This window comes from Camelus dromedarius, chromosome 15, assembly GCF_036321535.1.
Source record: "Camelus dromedarius isolate mCamDro1 chromosome 15, mCamDro1.pat, whole genome shotgun sequence".
Classification (NCBI taxonomy): domain Eukaryota; kingdom Metazoa; phylum Chordata; class Mammalia; order Artiodactyla; family Camelidae; genus Camelus; species Camelus dromedarius.
In genome coordinates this window covers 23,402,571-23,422,905 of record NC_087450.1, presented here as the reverse complement: position 1 = coordinate 23,422,905, position 20,335 = coordinate 23,402,571, and the positions used below count along the sequence as shown (strand labels likewise).

General features: G+C 45.3%; 1 protein-coding gene across 7 annotated transcripts in view; it reads left to right on the top strand.

Annotated features, from left to right (window-relative positions):
• The first annotated feature begins 395 nt into the window (after positions 1–395).
• CCDC85A (coiled-coil domain containing 85A) overlaps positions 396–20,335 on the top strand; it is a 174,081-nt gene continuing 154,141 nt past the window's right edge. For 2 of the 7 annotated variants that reach the window (XM_031467067.2, XM_031467071.2), the window contains exons 1-2: positions 398–1,446; positions 6,761–7,730. In XM_031467067.2, the coding sequence (XP_031322927.2) occupies positions 1,171–1,446; positions 6,761–7,730 (1,246 nt within the window). In that variant the 5' untranslated portion in view covers positions 398–1,170. Of the gene's footprint in view, positions 1,447–6,760; positions 7,735–20,335 lie in introns of all 7 variants that reach the window. The other 5 variants (XM_031467064.2, XM_031467066.2, XM_031467069.2 and 2 more) reach the window with 5 other exon arrangements.

The window sequence follows — 20,335 nt, the reverse complement described above, 5'->3', positions numbered from 1 at the left end:
GGATGGAGGCGGGTGGTCCCTAAGGAGTATTCCCCAGAAGCTTCTTTCCCCCACCCTTGCAGAGTACTAGGATTTTCTTAAACGTTCCTATCCCAACGCCCTTCCCCTTGTTTTTGCCACCGAACCTCTTCTTCCATTCTCCAAAATACAGACGGTTACCCTTCAGGTCTTCTTACCCATCTCTCCTAAACCCCAATTTCTCCAAATACCAGGCATTTCTCACTTTGCTCAGCTGGTGTTTCTCCTGACTGGTGACGAGTCTGACGTGCAGGGGGCGGAGAGAGCTACTCCCGCCACACGGTGGCGCGCGCGAGCCTCAAAGCCGAAGCTTCACAGCTGCTCACACTTCTCCCTTTCCGCCCAACCCGCGCCGCGGCGCTGAAGGAGCCGCGCCCCCGGCCTTCTCCGGCGGGACAGCGGGGAACGCGCCTCGGGAGCCCCGCAGGCGGGCGAGCCGCAGCGGCGTCCGGCCGGCGTGGGAGGTGCGGCTGGCAGCAGGCAGCCCGGCTCCAGGCTCCTCCTCCTGCTGATCTAGCCTTTACCCCCCAACCCCCATCCTCCACCCCTCCTAGGCTCCGCGCTGCAAATCCTAGGCTTCTCCCAGCAGCCTGGGAGCGGCGGCGTGCGCAGCGAAGGCGTCAGGAAGAGCGCAGCCGGCCGGCACGCGGATCCCACGGGTAGCAGCGGCGGCGGCGCTACATTAGCCCGGGAGGTGCCGCGAAGCCCGGCGTGCTCCAGCCGGGCTGGGAGAGAAGCGAGGGCTGCAGCTGGGCAAGAGGGAGGAAAGTGAGCGTGTGTGGCTGCGTGTGTGTGAGTGTGGGGGGCGACAGAGAGAGCAGGGGAACCGAGGTGCGGCTCCCGAGGGTCTCCCGCGGCGGCGTCGCTCCTCAGTGTCCCTCACCATGGACTTGAGTGGAGTTGGGGTGCGCCTCGGCCGCAGCGCGCGGGTGGCTGCCCGGCCCTGGGGGTGCGCGGGCGCGCGCGCGGGGATGGCGAGGTAGGATGGCGGTCCAGCGCGACCCCAGCCGCCCCAGCCCAGCGGCCCCCGGGCGGTGCAGCTGACTCTCCGGAGCCCACAAGGGTGTGGGCGGAGGCGGCCCCGCCGCACCCGCGTCTTCGGGAGTCGCTTCGCTTCTTCCACCCACTCGCACCTGCCACCGCGCGGATACCATGTCGAAGGCGGCTGGAGGCTCGGCGGCGGCGGCGGCGGCGGCGGCGGCGGAAAGTTGTCCCCCAACCTCTGCGGGCCAGCCTGCGGCCGCCGCCGTGGAGGACCTGTCCAAAGTGTCGGACGAGGAGCTGCTGCAGTGGAGCAAGGAGGAGCTGATCCGCTGCCTGCGGCGCGCGGAGGCCGAGAAGGTGAGCGCGATGTTGGACCACAGCAACCTCATCCGCGAGGTGAACCGCCGCCTGCAGCTGCACCTCGGCGAGATCCGCGGGCTCAAGGTGAGCGCCGGGCTCGGTGGGGCGGGGAGCCGGGCGCCTGGGGGAGATGGGGCAAGGCAAACTTTACCTCTCTCTATCAACAGGTGATCCTCCCCATTCTCCCTGTTAGCATCCCCTGCCTCCCTTCCCCAGCCCTTTGGAAACTTTTCCAAACTTTGGAGGCGTTTGGTTCCCTCCTCTTCCCCATATGGGGCGCACCAACGTCGAGTTCGGTGGCGGAATGAGCGGGCGCCAAGGATGCTGAAAGGCTGGGTCGGGGGCGATGAGCACGCGGAACCTTTAATTTCCCAGGAAGCCGGGAAAAAAAAGTGTTTTGGGGAGACGGGTTACAGCCAGGCGGGGGAAAAAGCAAGCGAAGGAGCGAGCCCAGGGCGTCTTTGCCGTTGGGGATGGGAGATACGATATGGCTGCTCTGGCGCCGCGGCTTCTCCATGGGGCAGAGGGTGAGGAAAGGGCGCCAATGCTGAAGTGAGGGGCTGGCGGGGCGCCCGGGGAGTAGTCGCGGCGCCACCCTCAGAGCTAGGCAATTTCACACAGCGCAGAGGAGCTTACTTCTGCCTTCACGTTCAGTTTTCTACCTCCCCCAAAGCTTTCCACCTCCCCCGAAGCTTTCCTTCTCCTTGACTTCTGCTGGGGTCATCTGGGATTGTCGGACCGCCCCCATTTACCCTCAATTTGATTATAATTTCATCTAGCTTGGGGGGAGGGGCAAAGGACTCAGTGTGGGAAGCACAGGGTTTTGAAAGGGTACCCCAAGTGTCAGCCAGTGATGCTTTCCTATTGAGCCAGCCCTCCCTTCTCTGCTGTAAGGGGAAGAAAAGAACAAAAGAAAAGCAAAGCAAAGTAAAAAAAAAAAAAAAAAAAGCGCGAAGCCCCCACCAACTTTCTTTTCTCCTTGGAGTGTTCTGAATGAGCCAGCGGTTTGCTGGGCCGGCTGGGCTGCAGCACATGGGTGGCGGGGAACCGCCCTGCCCGAGTGTACCACAAACTTCCTCTCCTCACCGCTTGTGCTGGTGCCTCCTGGTATTCCTTCCTCTCATTGTTCTTCTTTTGTTTATAGGAAGCCAGACACAAACGAAATCACTGCAGGGACCTCAGGGAGCAAATTCCCGCAGGCACATGCTGTTCTTGTAGCTTTTGCACTCCCACCCCACTTCTCAGGCAGTGGACGCCTTCTTAATTGCTTCAGCGCTCCAGCTCTGGGATTCTGGGGCAAAGAGGAGCAGGAAGGGCAGAACACCACCAGATACTCACCTGGGTGCTGGGCCCAGCCCAAGTGGAAATGGCCCTCCCAAGGGCCCGACTGACTGTCATAAAGTCCCAAGTGTGGGTTCAGTTAGGGAGAACTCACAGGCAGAAAAGTCCCAAGGCTTACTCTCTCTTTTGGTTTAATTCATTACTAATGGAGTATTTATTAAGTACCAGACTCTTGGGGGCTTAGAGGCAGGCCAGTGTAGTGGGAAGATCATCTCAGAGGTAGGTTGGCATCTAGAATCCTCATTTGCCAGGAGGGTGAGCTTAGGTAATTAATTTCTCAGAGCCTCATTTTACTAATCAGTAAAATGAAAATGGATAACCATCTCCTAGGGTGTTGTGACAATAAATTATGATAATGTATGGGACGGTTGAATTCTGGACTTGACTACAAAAAATGGTAGTTATTGTTATCAGGAAACCACACATAAGTGTGTGTATAGCTGTGCATCTCCCAGATTTCTTAGGCAAAGCTGGACACAAGTATAATTCATAACCCTCCAGTTTAACCTTCTTCCATGGTTTGAACTATAATGTGACTTGAAAGAGTTTGTAATTAATTTCCTAGAGATTTTTTTTATAGTATGGAGCATTGACACAAGAGCTTAGAAATACTTGAAAATTCTTATAGGTTGTGTGGATTGACTATGCTGGTGGGTCTATGTGAGAGTGGTGGGCGGTTGAGGGGCAGGGGCAGGGTCGGGGAGGACCTGGTCTTCATTCCAGTAACCTCGTTTAGAGAAATACCTGTTAGCAGTTAAAAGTGGTTATACCTCAAGTAGGAGAGTCTTCTTGTGGTCTAGATGCATGACCTGGAATGAAAAGACTTTCCAGTCCATCTCCTTACCAAGTTTGGAAATGGATGGGGGCTGGTGACATTCCAGTGCAGCCTCTGCTCCTCATCCCATCATCCTGAGGCAGTGACAGGGGTGGCCCCTGCAAGGCATCTGGCCCACCCTTTGGGGGCTGTGCTAAAGCCCTGTTAAGGGCCCTTCTCCCTTATTTTCATCAGCTTGGCTCACAGCTTCCTTGGACACCAGAGTGATGCATAAGTGTGATTGACTGAATAGATGACAGTATATTTTTTATTCATTTTGGTTTAACTGGAAGGAAGAGAATTTTTATTTTGACCTCTGATGGTTTGAGACTCTAAGGTGAAGACTGTAAATTTAGGGTGATTAAAGACATAACGCTTTTCTTATGCTTCTTTCTGGGAGCTGCCTTTGAAACTGCATCTAAGTATTTTCAAGTCTACTAGGTGCTACTGTGGCTGTAGACATGGGGGGATGGGAGCATTAGTTCTGTTCCTTTGAGAGGCTGTGACTCTGTCCAAGCGCTGGCTGACTTGTTTGTGTTTAAACATTTAGGAGGTAGTGCAGGGTGGGGCAGTAGGGAAATAAAGGTTTTGGAGTTTGACAAACCATGTTGTTCAAGTGTCAGCTGTACTTCTCAGAATTCTAGATACGGTAGAAGGGGGCGGGTATTGGCCCATTCAGTTTTATTACAGCTCCTTCTTCCTATTATTATTCTTGCAAATATTATTTACTATCCAATTTTAAGCTATTTCCTTTGCCTTCTAATGAACAGCTAACCAACCAGCTTGATAATAACCTTGTGAGCCAGCTTCTTGAAATGTGTCACTTTAAGACTTGGACTTTCTTTTTCAAAACAATAAGTGTCCTTTTAACATTGCCACAGGCCACTAGATGTTATCCATCTGTCTAAAGTGGGCTTTCAGAAGATTAAATCCATAATCACTTGAAATTCATATCATCCCAAATTTCATACATAAGGCTCTCAAGTAGTGTATCTGTGGTTAAAGAATTGTTTAGTTATTTTTCCATCATTGCAGAGTGGGGACTTGGTGTGTGGGGGAGGAAGGAGGGAAATTAATGTGCTGCAGATAATAAATTTATAGAGATTTCATTGCCCCAGATCCCCCAAAATTCCAGGCCAGAGTGTTCTGAGTGTTGGTATGTGCTCAGCAGTGCACGAACATGGTTCTCAGGAATCTGTCCTTTTCATCTATATTATATAATCTTCATCAAACCTCCTGTGGAATTAATATTACCATTTAGCAGATGAGAAGACAGTTTGAACTGTGCGGGTCCACTTACATAGGGATATTTTCAACAGGAAATACTATAGTGCTACACTATCCACTGTTTGTTGAATCGTGATTGCGGATCTGGTATGTGGAGAGCTGACCATAAGTTATAGGGCTTTTCAACTTCACCAAGGGTTGGCACCCCTAACTCGGCTTGTTCAGGAGTCAACTGTGTATATTTCACTCCATTTGGAAAGGGCATTAACCCCTTGAAGCTCCTGGTGGCTCAAGGCCTGTTTACTTCCCAGTTCTGGAGAAATCAGGGCTAGTTGTAGGATAGTCAAAGGAAAATATTTTCAGATGGAAATTCAGTTAGATGAAGAAGAGCACGACTTGAACTTTCTATGAAATGCCAGGATTAAGCTAAATGTGGAATCATTTTTGAAACTGAAAAAGATTAATTTTGTTTAGTATTATTTTCACAGAAGATACGCAGCTTCCGATTTCCCACTTTCGAGGGATAATTTCTTATCACTGTAGACGCCAACATAGCAGGGGCTTGCTGAAAACAACCATAAGAAATCTCTTCTTAGCAGCTAGAGCTGTATCCTGTTTTGGCCACAGGCCTAGGGCTTAAGGGGTTGGTCAGTCCACAAACACATACTATGTATTCACTGTCTACAAGGCACTGAGTCAGGTGCGTCAAGTATGCAAAGGAAGACATTGGAATGGACTCTATGCTCCAGAAGCTAAGGTATCTACATAAGAAAAGAAAAACACTGATGCCCAGTGAGTGCTCTAGCCAGGGTGTCTTACAGGCACTGAGCAGGGAGTGGGAACGTTACTTCATTCACTCTCAGGCCTGGCGCTGCTGCACACCAGGAGCTGTCCTAGGGCTGGTGGAGTCTTATCAGAGGACTGTCTCCTCTGAAGTAAGTTCATACATGGGAGAAGGTAGTATCTTCCAGTTGGAAAGGTAGGCCTAATCAGGGTTCACAATTAGCTGGCACAGAGGGAGCTCAAGGTAGGAAGGCAGAAGAAGGCCTTTCAGACCTGGACAGAGGGTTGATTCATTTTGCCTGGTGAAGGGTAAGGGGTGGGGGCTGACAGGCCTCTCCCTGCAGGGTGGGTTAGGGTTAGGTTCAGAGTACCTCTGGTTCTGGGCTGGGTGACAGTCACAAGACCAGAGGCTTTCAGGCTTTGTGGAACAGGGGAAAGCTTAGGCAGCTGCCCCCTCACTGACCCTTTACACCCCCACCAATCTCTGGTGCTTTAAGAAACAGTTACCACTTTACTATAGGTATGAATGGAGACTAAATGGGGATTCCACAGTTAATTTTGAATTCCTTGGTTTCGGGTATCTGTAGTGGGGGTGCTGTGTTCTGGAGATACGAGAGGTAAACAGGAAAGATGGGCTCTCCATTCTCATGAATGGAGTCTGGTCTGGTGAGGATGGAGACCTGACTACTAGTCACACTCAGCCGTATGTGATTAGAAGTTGTAGTAAGTGCAACAGAGGGGCAGTCGAAGGGGTCCTGGTTGAGCATAGAAGGGGGCCTCCTTTAGATTAGTGGTCAGTATGGCTTCTACGGGGAAGGGCCATAAAGGGAGGGAGCTTTTTTTTTTTTTTTTTTTTTTTTTTAAACTGATTTCCTGTTAACTGGCTGTTCCCTAAAGACTGACTGGATGACCTTGAACAAGTGAAGCTTTGTGGGGCCCAGTTTCCTCTTCTGTAAAAGAACCATAATAATCACTATCCCCTAAGTGCTTTGGTGAGAAGTAGATGAGATAATGCAAGTAAAGTGTAAAGTAACGGGCAGGGAGCATAATCAATACCTATTCTTTTTATTTTGGCGGAGACCTACGTATCTTTCGCTGCCTCTCACCTTCTCACTTCCTCCCCTCACATCACAGAGAACTCACCCATCCGGGGCTCTCTGGCTCCCAGGAAGTGTGAGCCTTTTGCCACCCCCTATGTGTACCTCCCTGGAATGGTTCTATCTTTCGTTTCAGGATATTAACCAGAAACTCCAGGAGGACAACCAAGAACTGAGGGATCTCTGTTGTTTCCTGGATGATGACCGGCAGAAGGGCAAGAGGGTGTCCCGGGAGTGGCAGAGACTCGGCCGCTACACGGCTGGGGTGATGCACAAGGAAGTGGCCTTATACCTGCAGAAGCTGAAGGAGCTGGAGGTGAAGCAGGAGGAGGTGGTGAAGGAGAACATGGAGCTCAAGGAGCTCTGCGTGCTGCTGGACGAGGAGAAGGGCCCGGGCTGCGCGGGCAGCCGCTGCTCCATCGACAGCCAGGCCAGCCTGTGTCAGCTCACCGCCACCACAGCGCCCTACGTGCGGGACGTGGGCGACGGCAGCAGCACCTCCAGCACGGGCAGTACCGACAGCCCCGACCACCACAAGCACCACGCGAGCGGTGGCAGCCCCGAGCACCTGCAGAAGCCCCGGCGTGAGGGCAGCCCGGAGCACTCTAAGCACAGGAGCACCAGCCCTGAGCATCTGCAGAAACCCAGGGCCTCCGGGACCCCGGATCACCCCAAAGCACTCAAAGGACCCAGCCCCGAGCACCACAAACCCTTGTGCAAGGGCAGCCCTGAACAGCAAAGGCACCCGCATGCGGGAAGCAGCCCTGAAACGCTGCCCAAGCACGTGCTGAGCGGGAGCCCTGAGCACTTCCAAAAGCACAGGCCTGGGGGCAGCCCCGAGCACGCCAGGCACAGTGGAGGGAGCCCAGAGCATCTTCAGAAACACGCCCTCGGTGGAAGCCTGGAGCATCTACCCAGGGCCAGGGGCACCAGCCCTGAGCACCTCAAACAGCATTTTGGGGGAAGTCCTGATCACAAACACGCGGGCGGAGGAGGCGGCGGCGGCGGCGGCGGCGGCGGGGGCGGCAGCAGAGAGGGCACCCTCCGAAGGCAGGCGCAAGACGATATGTCACCGCATCACCGGAATGTCTACAGTGGCATGAACGGTGGGTCAGTACGTGCTGGGGAACGGCTTTGGTTGGGGCAGCTCGGTAGAGAGTTATGAATGACGAAGGCTTTTCCGGCCACATTAGAAAGTGCAGGCGCTGGCTTGGACGTGGATTGGGGAGAGGAGCACACATTTGCCCCCAGATCAAGATATGTGTTTCTCCCCCTCCATTTGTTCTAGTTTATACAGTTATCGGTCAGTTAGCCTGGGGAAGATTGGGGTGGAGGGGGCAGGGGAAGGAGAGGAACAGTAATTCCATGAGACCCTGATTAGTCAGGGTGACATCTGTGGGCATTGAGGATAAAAACAGAACGAATCTAAGAATTCCTCTATCTGGAGCATTTTTGTGGTTGTGTGCGGTTTCATGCAGGGCTCTCTTGGAACAGGTTACCAGAGGTTTTAGAATCCAATTAACAGCTTCTGTGCAAGAAGAAATGGGTTTTATTATGAAAATCAATAACTTTAAAAAGAACTAGGGTGTCCTTAAACAGACTGGATGTTGGGTTGCTGAATGCCTGCAAATATGCCTGCCTTTATCTTGAGGATGTTCTCCATTGTTTTGGGGGCCTTAGCAGGAATCTGTGACTTCCCTTTGCATCAAATGGTTTCCTTCCCTGCTCACTCAAAACCCACCCAACCCTCTTACCAAACTCCCTTAAACATATTCTGAATAGCCTGCTCTTTTACACTGCAAGATATCTTTCCGCTTGTTTAAATGTTTCTCTTTAAAATGGACAGATGTGTTTGGATGCTCCTTTTGTTTCCAAAGCGTAACATCCACTGCATTTGCTGAGGCAGCTCTAAACTTGACTGTAAACCTTTGGAAGAGGTTTCCTTTTCTGTATCTTAATTCTGAAACCACTTTGAACTCAGAAAAAAATTCATTTCTTAAAAAAAAAAAAAAGGAACCCTCACAATTCCATGTCATCTGTGGCTGAGTTAGAATGAAAATGATTGGTTTTACAAAGTGGGTTTTCTGCATCCAGAATATCTGAGGTTTTTCACTTTATTTGAAAGCTGACCCAGACTCTATGTGCAGTCAGCTCTGAGCAGTGGTGGAGGCCGCCAATTTTAGCAGTGACACGAAGGGGTAAATTTTCAATATTGTACTTGGGGATTTACCTGTTGGATTCCATTTCATCCTAATCCTTTACTCATAGTGCTGAAAATTGACTCCTGAAGCTTGGCTTCTAATGCATCCAATGTTCTTTTAAGCACAGATGGAGCTAGGAAGAGTGGGAAAGACAGGACACTGCTGCTTTCTCCGTTGTGCATGTTGGGAGGTGGAAACTGGGAGAAGTCAATTCACCTGTTGTGTTGAGGCCTCCTGGCAGGCTGGCCAGGGCTTTTACTTTGTTAAGTGCACCCTCCCTCACTCTTTCCAGGAGAGGCAGAGATGCTGCCCTGATTGCTGTGAGCCACCTTGGCTGTGCAGTTCTCCAAGAGATGAAAGTCATTTACAAAGATATATTGGTTGTGTTACTATCACATAGTGTGTCATCAGCCATGAAGCTTGTCTTCAGGGGGTAATGGGTTAACAGGAGGTAAAATTAAAGACTTTTCCATTTCTTGATTACTTAATGAGCAAGAGAAGTAAATGCTTGCACTATTTTAAGGAAAGTTTGTATCTTGAACCAAAAAAAAATTATTTAGGAATAGGTTCACTTACAAAACGGTCCTTTCCTTTACAAAAGGGCTCATTGAAATACCTTCTCTAAATTTAATCAATGTATGATTTAACTTGGGAGAAAGGATTTCAGGGTCAGTATTTAAGCAGTGCTGTCATAAAGTAAGGTCCATCCCTAGATAAGAATGACATTACATCGTGGAATCTTATTGCCTGGGTTCAGATAAATTTCAGTCAGGCAAATGTTTTTTTAAATTCAATGGTTCTGTTTAGTCAAAAATTTGATGTAGCATAGATGTGTCATTTAGAATGACACTGTAGTTTAATTCTTGTTTACTTCCAGTTTTCTCATTCTTAAGTGACAAATCTTCTGATAGTTGATACGCTCACCAAAGTGTGTGTGTAATGCTTTTGCATTGTGCTTTTATTAATTGGAAAATGAAGAGGCACGATGAAATATTTATGGATCATCAGCCTATGAACTTGGGTACTGGTAGCTTGTGTTTATCCTGCTGTTACAAATTAATTTTTGATATGGATGGTAAGACATGGTTCCTTCATGTCTTTAAATCCCCACACACTTTGGTTAAATTATTGGCTTATAAGCAGAAAGGAACCAGCAGCCTGGTAAATCCCAAATTGCAGATTTGCTGAGTCACTTACAGAGTCATACTGTTGGGGGTTGGTGTGAAAGATGAGTGTTTTGGATGAGCACCTGAATGTTTCTGCATGAACAAGAAGCAGGTGAAAGTTTGGAAGAATATCTATGTTATGGCAGAATGAAATAGAGATGATATATATTGGTAGGATATTGTCTTCCTAATTACCTCCAAAAAGACACAGATACACACTGGGGGAACATCAGTGATGTTGATTATTGTCTTGACTGTGCCTTGAGCATCTTTTAAATCTTCTTGCACTTTTAGTATAACTCTCTGGACGAAGTAGTTGATAAACTTGATGTCCAGGGGCTTCCTTTGCTTGAGACATTTGGCTTAATTTCCAACTGGATCCAAAGAAGAATTTTAGGTATTTTTTCTCTCTTAAAAATACCCACACCTATATAGCCATTTTTAAATTAGTAGCTGATTAAAAAAAAAAAAGCAAAGACAAAACAGAAAAAAACTGTGAATTGAACAAAATGCTCATGCATGTATTTACTTTTTAAAATAAATTATTTAAATATTTTCAATGTGTAGAGAGTTCCATTTGCAAAGAGGAAGTGGATCCAATGTCTAGTATCACATCTAGACATTAAGGCATTTGTCTGTTCATTCCAGTTACTTGCTGTATTCCAGATTTGTAAATTAAGTTATTGAATAGCCCCTTGGTATAATTGTACACAGACTGATAGCCTTAACTGTTTGAGAATGGGGGATTTACTGTCTTGATTCCATTGACATCCAAGATTGGGCTAAATTTTTTAGGTGGAAGTATACCCTTCTGCAATGCAATTCAGGGGTTTTCTTCCAGATACTAGCTGGCAGATCTTTGCTTTTTAACAGATAACTTTTTAGCTCTCATCAGAATGTCATGAAAGACTCGAGTTCTTCTAGCAGTAGCTCTGTTGTTGAACTTCTAGCCAAAGATGATTCTGATGATCAGAGGCCCTTATAGGTACTTTACCCACTGGACAGTTTGAATCCAGATAAAGTAATAAGTTTTATTTCTAGAGGCACATATAGCTCGTTACCAGCAACTGAGAAAGACTAAATAGAAGAGACATTGCTCCTTATTATCTTCTTTCTTCTAAAAAAAATAATTTACTAATTATCCTGTTGGGTCTAATTTACTCTGCCATCTTAGTGTGTATTCCAGTGAACATGCTTCATGCCCTCCTTCAGCATCACCCTAGCCAATGAGAGCACACGTGAGAAAGTCATTCACCTGTTAGACAAGGTCCATGTTGAACTACACTTGGCTTTGCTGGATAGAGTGTCAGGGTTGTAAGTCTTCCTCCTGAAAGCTACTTCTTGCTGCTTTTCTTCTTTTTTGAGAGTATGTGTAGAGATAGAAGGAACAGGCTATTATTTCTCCCTCCACCTTTTTCTCTTGAACAGGATTTCTCCACAGTGCCACTGTTGGCACTTGGGACTGGGTCATTCCTTGTGAGGGGTTGTTTGTGCATTGTAGAGGGGAAACAGCAGCATCCCGGGTTCTACCCATACACAACGCCCAGTGGTAATAATTAAAAATGTCTCCAGGTGCTGCTGCCAAATGTTCCTGGGGGAGAGAGTGGGCAAAATTGCCCCTGGTTTTAAAAAAAATCACTACTATAGAGCAGTGTTTTTCAATTTGGCTGCAGATTAAAATCACCAGGCTGAGTTTGAAAAAACACTGTTGCCTGGATCCCACACTCAGACACACGTTGAATTGGTCTGGCGCTGGGCTTGGGCACGCTGTGAAAAGAGCCCCTCAGGTGATTCCAATGAGCAGACCAGGTGGAAACCATTGGCCTAGGGGCGTGGCTGTTGGGTAAGATAGGTTGGTGTGAGTGAAGAGCGCTCAAGCTTCCTGGGAAGAAGAAAGTGAACTTCTTTCCTTTGCTGAACTCCAGGACTGAGAAGGAGTGACCCAGCAGGTACTGTAAAACTTCACTTCTCTCACCCCAGACTAAGGCTATCTGATCATGTACTTCTTTAGAAGTATGGGTTAAAAATCTGAGTTTTTGATGGGCGGGATTTTTAGGTTAATTTGGGGGAAACTCTGACATATGAGTAGTTCAAAACTACTTTTTAAAGCCTTCATATCCAGATGGACAAGGAAGCAAAGGGGTTTCTAACCTGTGCACAGTGGATGCTGATGGTGCATGTAGATCACGCAGCACCTGCAATAGTAATGAGTATTTCCCACGAAAGAACACTGCATTTCAAGTCTCCCAGGTTATAGGTTTTTCCCTGAGTTTTAATACTGCTCCTTATTCTCTGTTGAGGTTACTAATGAGTAAATGAAAGACACTGTTAACACAAAAACGGCCCATTGTCTGCTAGGGGTAAAATAACCTGTGTGTGGAAGAACCCAGCAGGGTCTTTTTCTGAAGGTTGTCTGTAAATTAAGTAGTGGTGCACTATAGCATGAGTGATTGCTCTCATAAATCTTTTATTTTGCTTAGAAAAAGTCAGACCATCACTTAATGAATTTGGACGGTAGAAATTGAATGTCTCTTGGGAGAAAAATTTCAGCAGTTACAGTTATAGAATACTATAGAACTGATTTTAAGTGAGATCCTCTGAGTGTGTTTCCTCTTGTGTGAACTGACACGTAGATGGTTAAAGAACTAGATAATAGTTTTTGATCCTCAGGCTTAAATATGGTAATTCAGTAGCCTTATATACACTTTGATAGGACATCAATTCTAAGAAGTTTTGAAAAATACAATCGATTGTACTAGACCTGTTTGTGCAAAGCATTCTGCATTTATCTTAAGAATATATTTTGATTTAATACATAGAATGCTTACTATTGGAAATACAGTTTAAGGTATTGTGAAGTATCTGAGAGGCGAACTATTACTGGAAAACTTTGATGGCTTAGGTAATTTCTAGGAGAATGTAAGGTTTTCAACTGCCCTGGCAATAACAGCACAAAGCTGTCAACATTCTTTTTATCTAGGGGACCATTTTAATTTTTTTTTAAGAGATTATATCATCTGTATATTGTATGTGTGTATATATCTTAATAACTTTAATATTGCACCTGAACGATGCCAGATACTGAGTTGGTTGATTCTGTTCAGCAAACAAATGTTCAGATGCATTCATGTTCAGTCACATAAGCCAGTTGCTGCTTTGAAGTCAAAGAGGTGTCCCTTTCAGTGGATTATGGTTGTGCCCTTTGGACTCAATTGAAATCAATTAAATGTGTGTATTTTGGGACCTATTACAACTTTTCAGAAGATATACATAGTAGAAAAAATACCATTGAACCAGGGATGTCTTTATCTTTTCTAACTGAAATAATTTAGAAAAAGCCTAACTTAAAATGAAAGCTATGGTGAGTATTCCATTTCATCAGGTAGCAAATTTTCACAAGTGTCAAATAAGAACAGACACAGTGATTTGCCGTATGCTCTACATATACTCAGAGTAATGATAGATTATTCTGGAGGCATCAGCCTAGGGATCATGTTGGTCAGGCTCCACTGCTCAGAAAGGAGTGTGAAGCAAAATTTTGCAAAAGCTTAAAAATAGCTTTATTTGTGTAGCACCAGTGGGCCAGTGTATGCTGAAATGTATGACTCTAGGCTCTAATATTTCTCAAATTTTGGCTACTTCTGATGTTGAGTGGCCTTAGAGACTCCGAATCTAGGTGGAGCTGGAAGTCCCTACATTAAATGGCCCCAGATGGCTATTCTTTTTTTTTTTTTTTCTCAATATCTACTTTTAAGAGATTTTTCAGTCACATCTAGTACTAGCAAGCTGTCAGCAGTATTCCTTACTGCCTTCAGCTGGCTTGATTTTATCTCATTTTCTCATTATTTCTAAATTCTGTCCTGCTGTTTCTAATGGCTGACCATACCTTGTGAAAAATGGATAACCACACTGATTAGAACTAGGTTTAAAATAAGAGTAAGTGGCCTTGAAGTATCCTTCTACGTGTAAGGTGCATGAGCTTTTAGTACATGGTCCATGTGTCAAGCATCTGTCAGTATTTGGGCTGAAAAACTTTGTTTTTGCTTATTTTCTGGGTCTTGACTATATTTCAGGTACCTGTATCACAGAGATACTTCAGTTATTCCCCGCTTTTCAAAAGTTTGCTTTACGCTACTTGGTTTTTGTTTTTGTTTTTGTTTTTTTTTTACCAAAAACCTACCTTAGTAACCTGTTTTCGCTAATCAAAATAAATCTAAAGAGGATTTTCAATTTTACTTAAAAAAAAAAAAAACTAAAAGCAAATAATAGCGTTTAGCGTTTGTTTCGCAGTGAACCATTGTACAGGCAGCTCGCACCCGGTGAGGCAGCAAGAGGGGCCCCGCCTGGCTCCTTCCCTGAGAAGCACACTCAGCATCTCAGCATCGAGCTGCCATGGCTGTAAACTGTGAACACCTGTGCTTTATCTCGATTTACTTTGTGCATCTGTTAGCAAGATGGGTCCTAAGGTGACTGCTGCTTCACTTTACACCATTTCGGCTCACAGAAGGTTGCATACCAATGCTCTGCTTTTGGAGAGCAGGGAGCCCTGGGTAAAAACTCAGCAATATTTGCTTCTTGGGTACTTTGGAACAACCAGGTTGCCCTTACTACTAATTTAATGCTTAATATTTATGGCAAGAATTGTGCACATTGGAAGACAAATACTTATTTTAAATTTGATTCTGAGAAGTATTAGAGAGTAGTTTCATTTTCCAAAATCAGCTGATTTTCAAGAGTTCTAGGAAATTTGAGATTCATTATCAGGAGTAGACCGTGGGACGTTTGAGAATAGACATGAAATCTCGACTCTCATTTATAAGAGTCTCTAATGTGCACAAGAGTGAGGTTCAGGTTACTGCTGCTCCTGACATCAATTGCTTCCTCTTTAGAGCCACTTGAGGGTTTCCAGTAGAAAGAGTGGCTGCTCTTTCTGAGGCTGGGGATCCTGTGGCCACAGAGGCAGAAGAGGTGTTTAGAAAAGAGAAAATGGCAGAGGGTAGCAGGTTGCTTAATTGTCCTTATAAAAGCAGTTCTGGTTTGTCCTCCTTAAGATAAGATAATAACTGGGTTATTCACACACAGTTGGGCCATTTACAGTTTTCATGTAACAAAGACTTAAATGTATTATAGAGCTTCTGTACTTGGTCACTGTGGAAGGGCACAAAAAGTCTTGGGACTTGGTCTTGGACCGGGATTGAAATTAGGCACACATTCGATTATAGATAAATGAAAACTTCAGGAATAATTTAGTGTTCGTCTTCTCCAGAGCCTTAGTTTTTTAGGCCTTCTGTAGGCTTTTCTATGAGACAGGATATGCTAAGGAGAAAGGTTGGGTCTGTGCTTCAATTATCTGCTCTTTCTCACAGGCACCCTGTATTCAGTGTTCTTGCACACATACTTAGTTACACATTAAATATATTGACTTTGAAGATACTGAATGCCTTTTTCATCCCCTCTTCACTTTTATTTTCAGCTACATAAAGGAAAGTAAATCCTTACATTTAAAAATCTTGCAAACAAAATATATTTATAGCACCACTTTTGCCTGCTGCTGTGGGTGAGAGGTAGAATGTTTTGGTTACCTTTTGATGACCAGAAATTCAATGGTCTCTGATGCTTCCTTAGTGAGTTGGCTTTTCTAGTCAGGTGTTCTCATTGTTAAACTCAAAATTTTGTCTTCTAGTCTTGATTCTAAAGGAAACTGCAAGGTCATCTCATCTTTCTTCCAGTTACTGAGGGGTCTTTAGCTTTTGGGGGACCTCCCTGACCTAGATTGTGTGCAGCTACAGCTTACCGAGTGTCCATAATTGCTAGTTGACTTAAAAATGGTAAGAAACAGCAATTGCGTTTGGGGGCATAGATGCATGTGTATGTATTGTATTTTTTTATTCAGTTAATTGAGAATGTTTATTTTAATGCTAAAAAATAGAGATTAGGACACTATCATTTTATTTAGTTCAGGAAGTCATGGAATCATAAAACTCTGAGCTGTAAAGTACTCTCCGTTTTATTCACTTCAACCATCCCATTTTCTGACTGAGAAAATTGACTTCCAGAGATGCTCAGTGAATTGCCCAAGGCAATTGCCAGTTAGTAGAGGACTAGAATCCAGCTTACTGCCAGGGCTCGGCATCATTCTAATAAAGAAGACACGTAATCTTCTAGACTTGAAAGGTGCCTGATGCAGGGGTGCTGTTAACAGTAAAGACCCTAAATGAAATAGGGAACCAGTTTTCTCCCATTCCTGTTGGAAAGTCCAGAAAACCAGAGACCTGCAGTGGTGAATGAGACAAAGTGGACATCAGTAGACTCCAGCTTAGAGAGGTAGTGGAGAAGACCTGGAGATCCAGGAGGGGAGCTCAGATCTGTTGTCTGGGAACCTCTGATTGGGATAGATGGTGCACAATTCACAGCTGGATGAACAACTACTGAAATACATCCTTAGCAGAAGGAATATTCCTGCTTCTAGCCTGAGAGCAGCGGCCCTACTACCCTTCTTCCTCCCACAAAGACTCTCCCCACCCCAAGGCCACATACCTTCCAGATAAACAGTCGTGTGAAGATGGGCTGACATTCGTCCTGTCCTCACACATCCACTTGTCTTCACAGCCAGAATGCTCTGTGTCTGGAGAGGTGTCGGCTTCTGGACGGCAAGAAACAGAGGGAAAGAGACCGGGAGCAAGGGGATGGGCCAGATGGCAACACCAACTGCTCTCAAGGAGTTGTGTTTTTTAATAACTCAGCTGACTGCAAACAATAACTAATGAAGCCAGTTATTCTGATTTATGCTACCATAGGCAGAAGTACAGTACACTTATATTACACGTTTGATGGCATTTAAAAGGTCAGAATATCTGAGTTGCAAATTTCTGTTCTGAGCAGCCTGGTCTGTTGAACCCCTCTTGAGAATTCGAATTAACCATGCTCATTAATTCAGCATCTCTTCTGTTTCCTTAGACAGCAAGTGCCAATTCACCCATTCACCTAAGCAGAATAAGAGGACCCGGAAAGACAGGTCATTAGTCATTTCTGCAGATGATGGCTTCCACGTGACTCACAGGAAAGTGAGGGGAGAGTCAGCTTACAGGAAGGAGAGGAGAGAGAGTGAAAAGAGCAGACAGAGGCTGTGTGAGGGGGATGCCATGAAGAACTCTGAAGGATTTGTCTCTGGCGGTGCTCCTTGTTGGTGATGGGCACCTCTCATGTTGATTGGCCAGGCAGGCTGCTTCATTGTGACAGGACATGACCAGAATCGCCCTGGCTGTGGTGCCATGGAAGGAACTGACTGAATTAAGTGTACGTATGAGGGTACTTTGGAAGAGACTATTATGATTAATTAGAGGTCTAGAAATGAACATTATCCAGGTGGTTGGCCGTGAATAGCTCCCCCAGTATAGTGACTTTCATGAGAAACCATTAGGAATCAAGCTTTTCAAAATCTGTGGAAGAACAGGCTTGAAAATTGCTTATGTTCACAGGATCCCTTTAGCACGTAAATGGAGACCAATGCTTTAGTCCTTCTTATTCTAAAACTATATGCCATTTGATTTTCACCCTTAATTTCTTTGGCTTTTTTCCTGTTGCAATTGCCCACTTTGGGTTTTATTGGCCTAGCACATAAATCTGCTTTTGATGGAAACATTGTTCTTGCTCGACTCTATACAGCTATGTATACAATAGGTATTCATTTAAAAAAAGAGAGCTAGGCTGGTGCTATTACGCCTATTCACAAGGCATATTCACAAGTTATTTTTATGCATGTAGGTATCTGAAATTTCACCCTTATGTTAAAGTAGTATGTAGGTGACCATCCTTAAATTGGCATATGGCATCTTAAGATTTATTTATATCTTTAAAACAATGAAACAACTTTATAAACTCCTTTAGCCAAATTGTTTTAATTGTGAATAAAAGTATTTATTTAAAACGTATTTTAAAATGGTTAAAAGTAATTACATTTTTTTCATGGAGTTAAAGTGTGAAACACTAACTTCATGAAGGGCCTTGGAGCACACTTGCCCAGCTGGAGACTTGGATATAGAATTGGCTTTGCCACTTTCAAGGTCACACTTTACTGTGTGATTTTTAGCATGCCACCAGCTTCTGTGGTCAAAATAATTTATCCCTCAAGAAAGGGGCTTGGAATAGAGTTTTTTGAAGTCAGTAGTCTCAGAATTTGGATTTCACAGATATATAAAACCTAAGAATAAGTCTGGAATTTCCAACTTTTTACTCTTGTTAGGTGTGGACTGTAAAATAATCATCATCTATTAACACTATCATTTCATAAAAGATTATTTGAGCGTTTACAAACAAAAATATGTATTTACTAAAGGGCAGTTTTTCTCCTGAACATTGTACTGATCTGTCTGTCTCTAATAAAGTTTTTTTGGAACAATAACAACATATAACCCAGGGTTCAGATTCCACAATGCAATGCAAAGTGCATTTCTACTGTCGAGCATATTTTGATACTTTATTTTTATCCCAGCCGTCGTAGAAAATCTAGTTTCACACAGCTTGGCGTGTTGAACCCGCAGTGTTAATTTCACTTAGAGTTGAGACGAACTGATGGAAACTGGGAACCACAGACCATGTACCACTTCCAGCTTCTTGCCCCTCTTCTCACGAGGACAGGGAGAAAGGGGACTCATTAACCTGGAGATCTGACCAACTTGGCCCGGGGGCTCTTCTCCCTGCTTGCCACCCACCCACTGCCTTCCTCCAGAGTGTATGCAGCTGGGCCTGGACCCCTGACAGAACAGTGAGGATGTTATCTGAGAGCGATTCTGTGCTCAAGTGGAAAGTTGACTGTGCATGGTGTGACCTGAGAACTATGGAGCTAAATCCCCTCTGCACCGCTGTGCCTTGTTGGAAACTTACCAGGATTGCAGCAATTCATCTTGCAATGTCTGAATAGGCCCAGTCCCCTTTGACGTAGCCACAGCAATGATTGAAAACCTCATCAGTGAACAGGGAGCTAAAGAGGCTATAGTGGCGATGACTTGGGATTGTAGAGTTCTGAAGTCTGAGGTTAGATTTCTTCCATTTGAGCAGGTCTCAGATGGCAGACTATAGATGTGCTGACTAGGTGTGAAATGTGCATTCTTTGTCAAGATTCTTATTTCCTGTGCTGCTTAGTGGAACAGTGCTCTGGAAATCCAGAGTGAAGGATTTCGCTTTCTATTCCACCATAGACTAGATTTTTCTCAAGTCTCTGCTACCTCTGTACCAGGTGGGAAAGTATGGCTTATCAACTAAAGTTTGGAAGAGAGGAAGCCAGTGATAAAGCACTGTCACCAGACTCTTCTGTGCTTTTATTATATCCCACCCAACCAGATTTTGATCGCCTTTTCTAGGAACCTTTGGGCAGAAGAGACAGCCTCTCCTTTCTTTGGCAGTTTTATCCTGTAACTTTACAGCTGGAGCTTGAACTCCTTTGGAGTGAGGCTCTTCAATGAAACTGGGAGGGTACCATTAACTGAAGGGAATGGCAAAATCTATAGTGATTTCATCGTAAATCCTTGCCTTGACTCACCAGGCAGCCACGCATTCTAAACAACATCAGGGATAATACAGATTTATGACAACAAATTAAAGGCTAATCAGTGTGCCCTGAGATAAACAACCTAGTAAAACAAACATAAATGACAGTAGGGAGAAGCATGAGCTAAGTAAGCCACAGGCCCTTCATCCTAGGAGTTCATGGTCTGCCCAAGGGGGGTGGTAAGTACCAGAGAGGGTGTATGAGTAAGACCCAAATGGACAGAAGGAGCTGTTGCTGCTGTGGGCCTTGCTGGGCTTAGGAGATGGCCCACGGACTGTCCCGTCAGGCAGGAATGGCTGCTGGCTGCTCAAAGGAGCCCTTTTGTGAGGCTGAGTCTGGGGGTGGGGGTTGGGTTTGGATAGGCTGGTGGGAGGGAGGGTGAGGCTGTCTGGGAGAGATGGTGTGAAGCAGAGATGAGCACATGGTATTAAGGAACCATGAGGATGTGGGTAGGTCTGTGCTGAGGTCTGTCTTAGGCTGTGGTAGATGATTTTGCAAAGCGGGTAGAGGCCAAATTACATACGGTATTCGGTGCTATCGGAGAGTGTTTCCTAATAGTGACCTTAATTCTTCATAATGGGGAGGAAGGTAAAATATTTTCCAGTGTTTAGACCTTGTTATTAAACTAAGTGGACCAGGAAAGCAAGTTCCTTAGCATGAAAGAAAATCTTTTATAACTCAGTTTAATTTTAATAGTTTGTTTATTCCTTTTTTTAAAAAAAAAATTGAGGTAGTGGGGAATTGAACCCAAGAGCTCGTTACATGCTAAGCATGCACTCTGCCACTTAGCTATACCC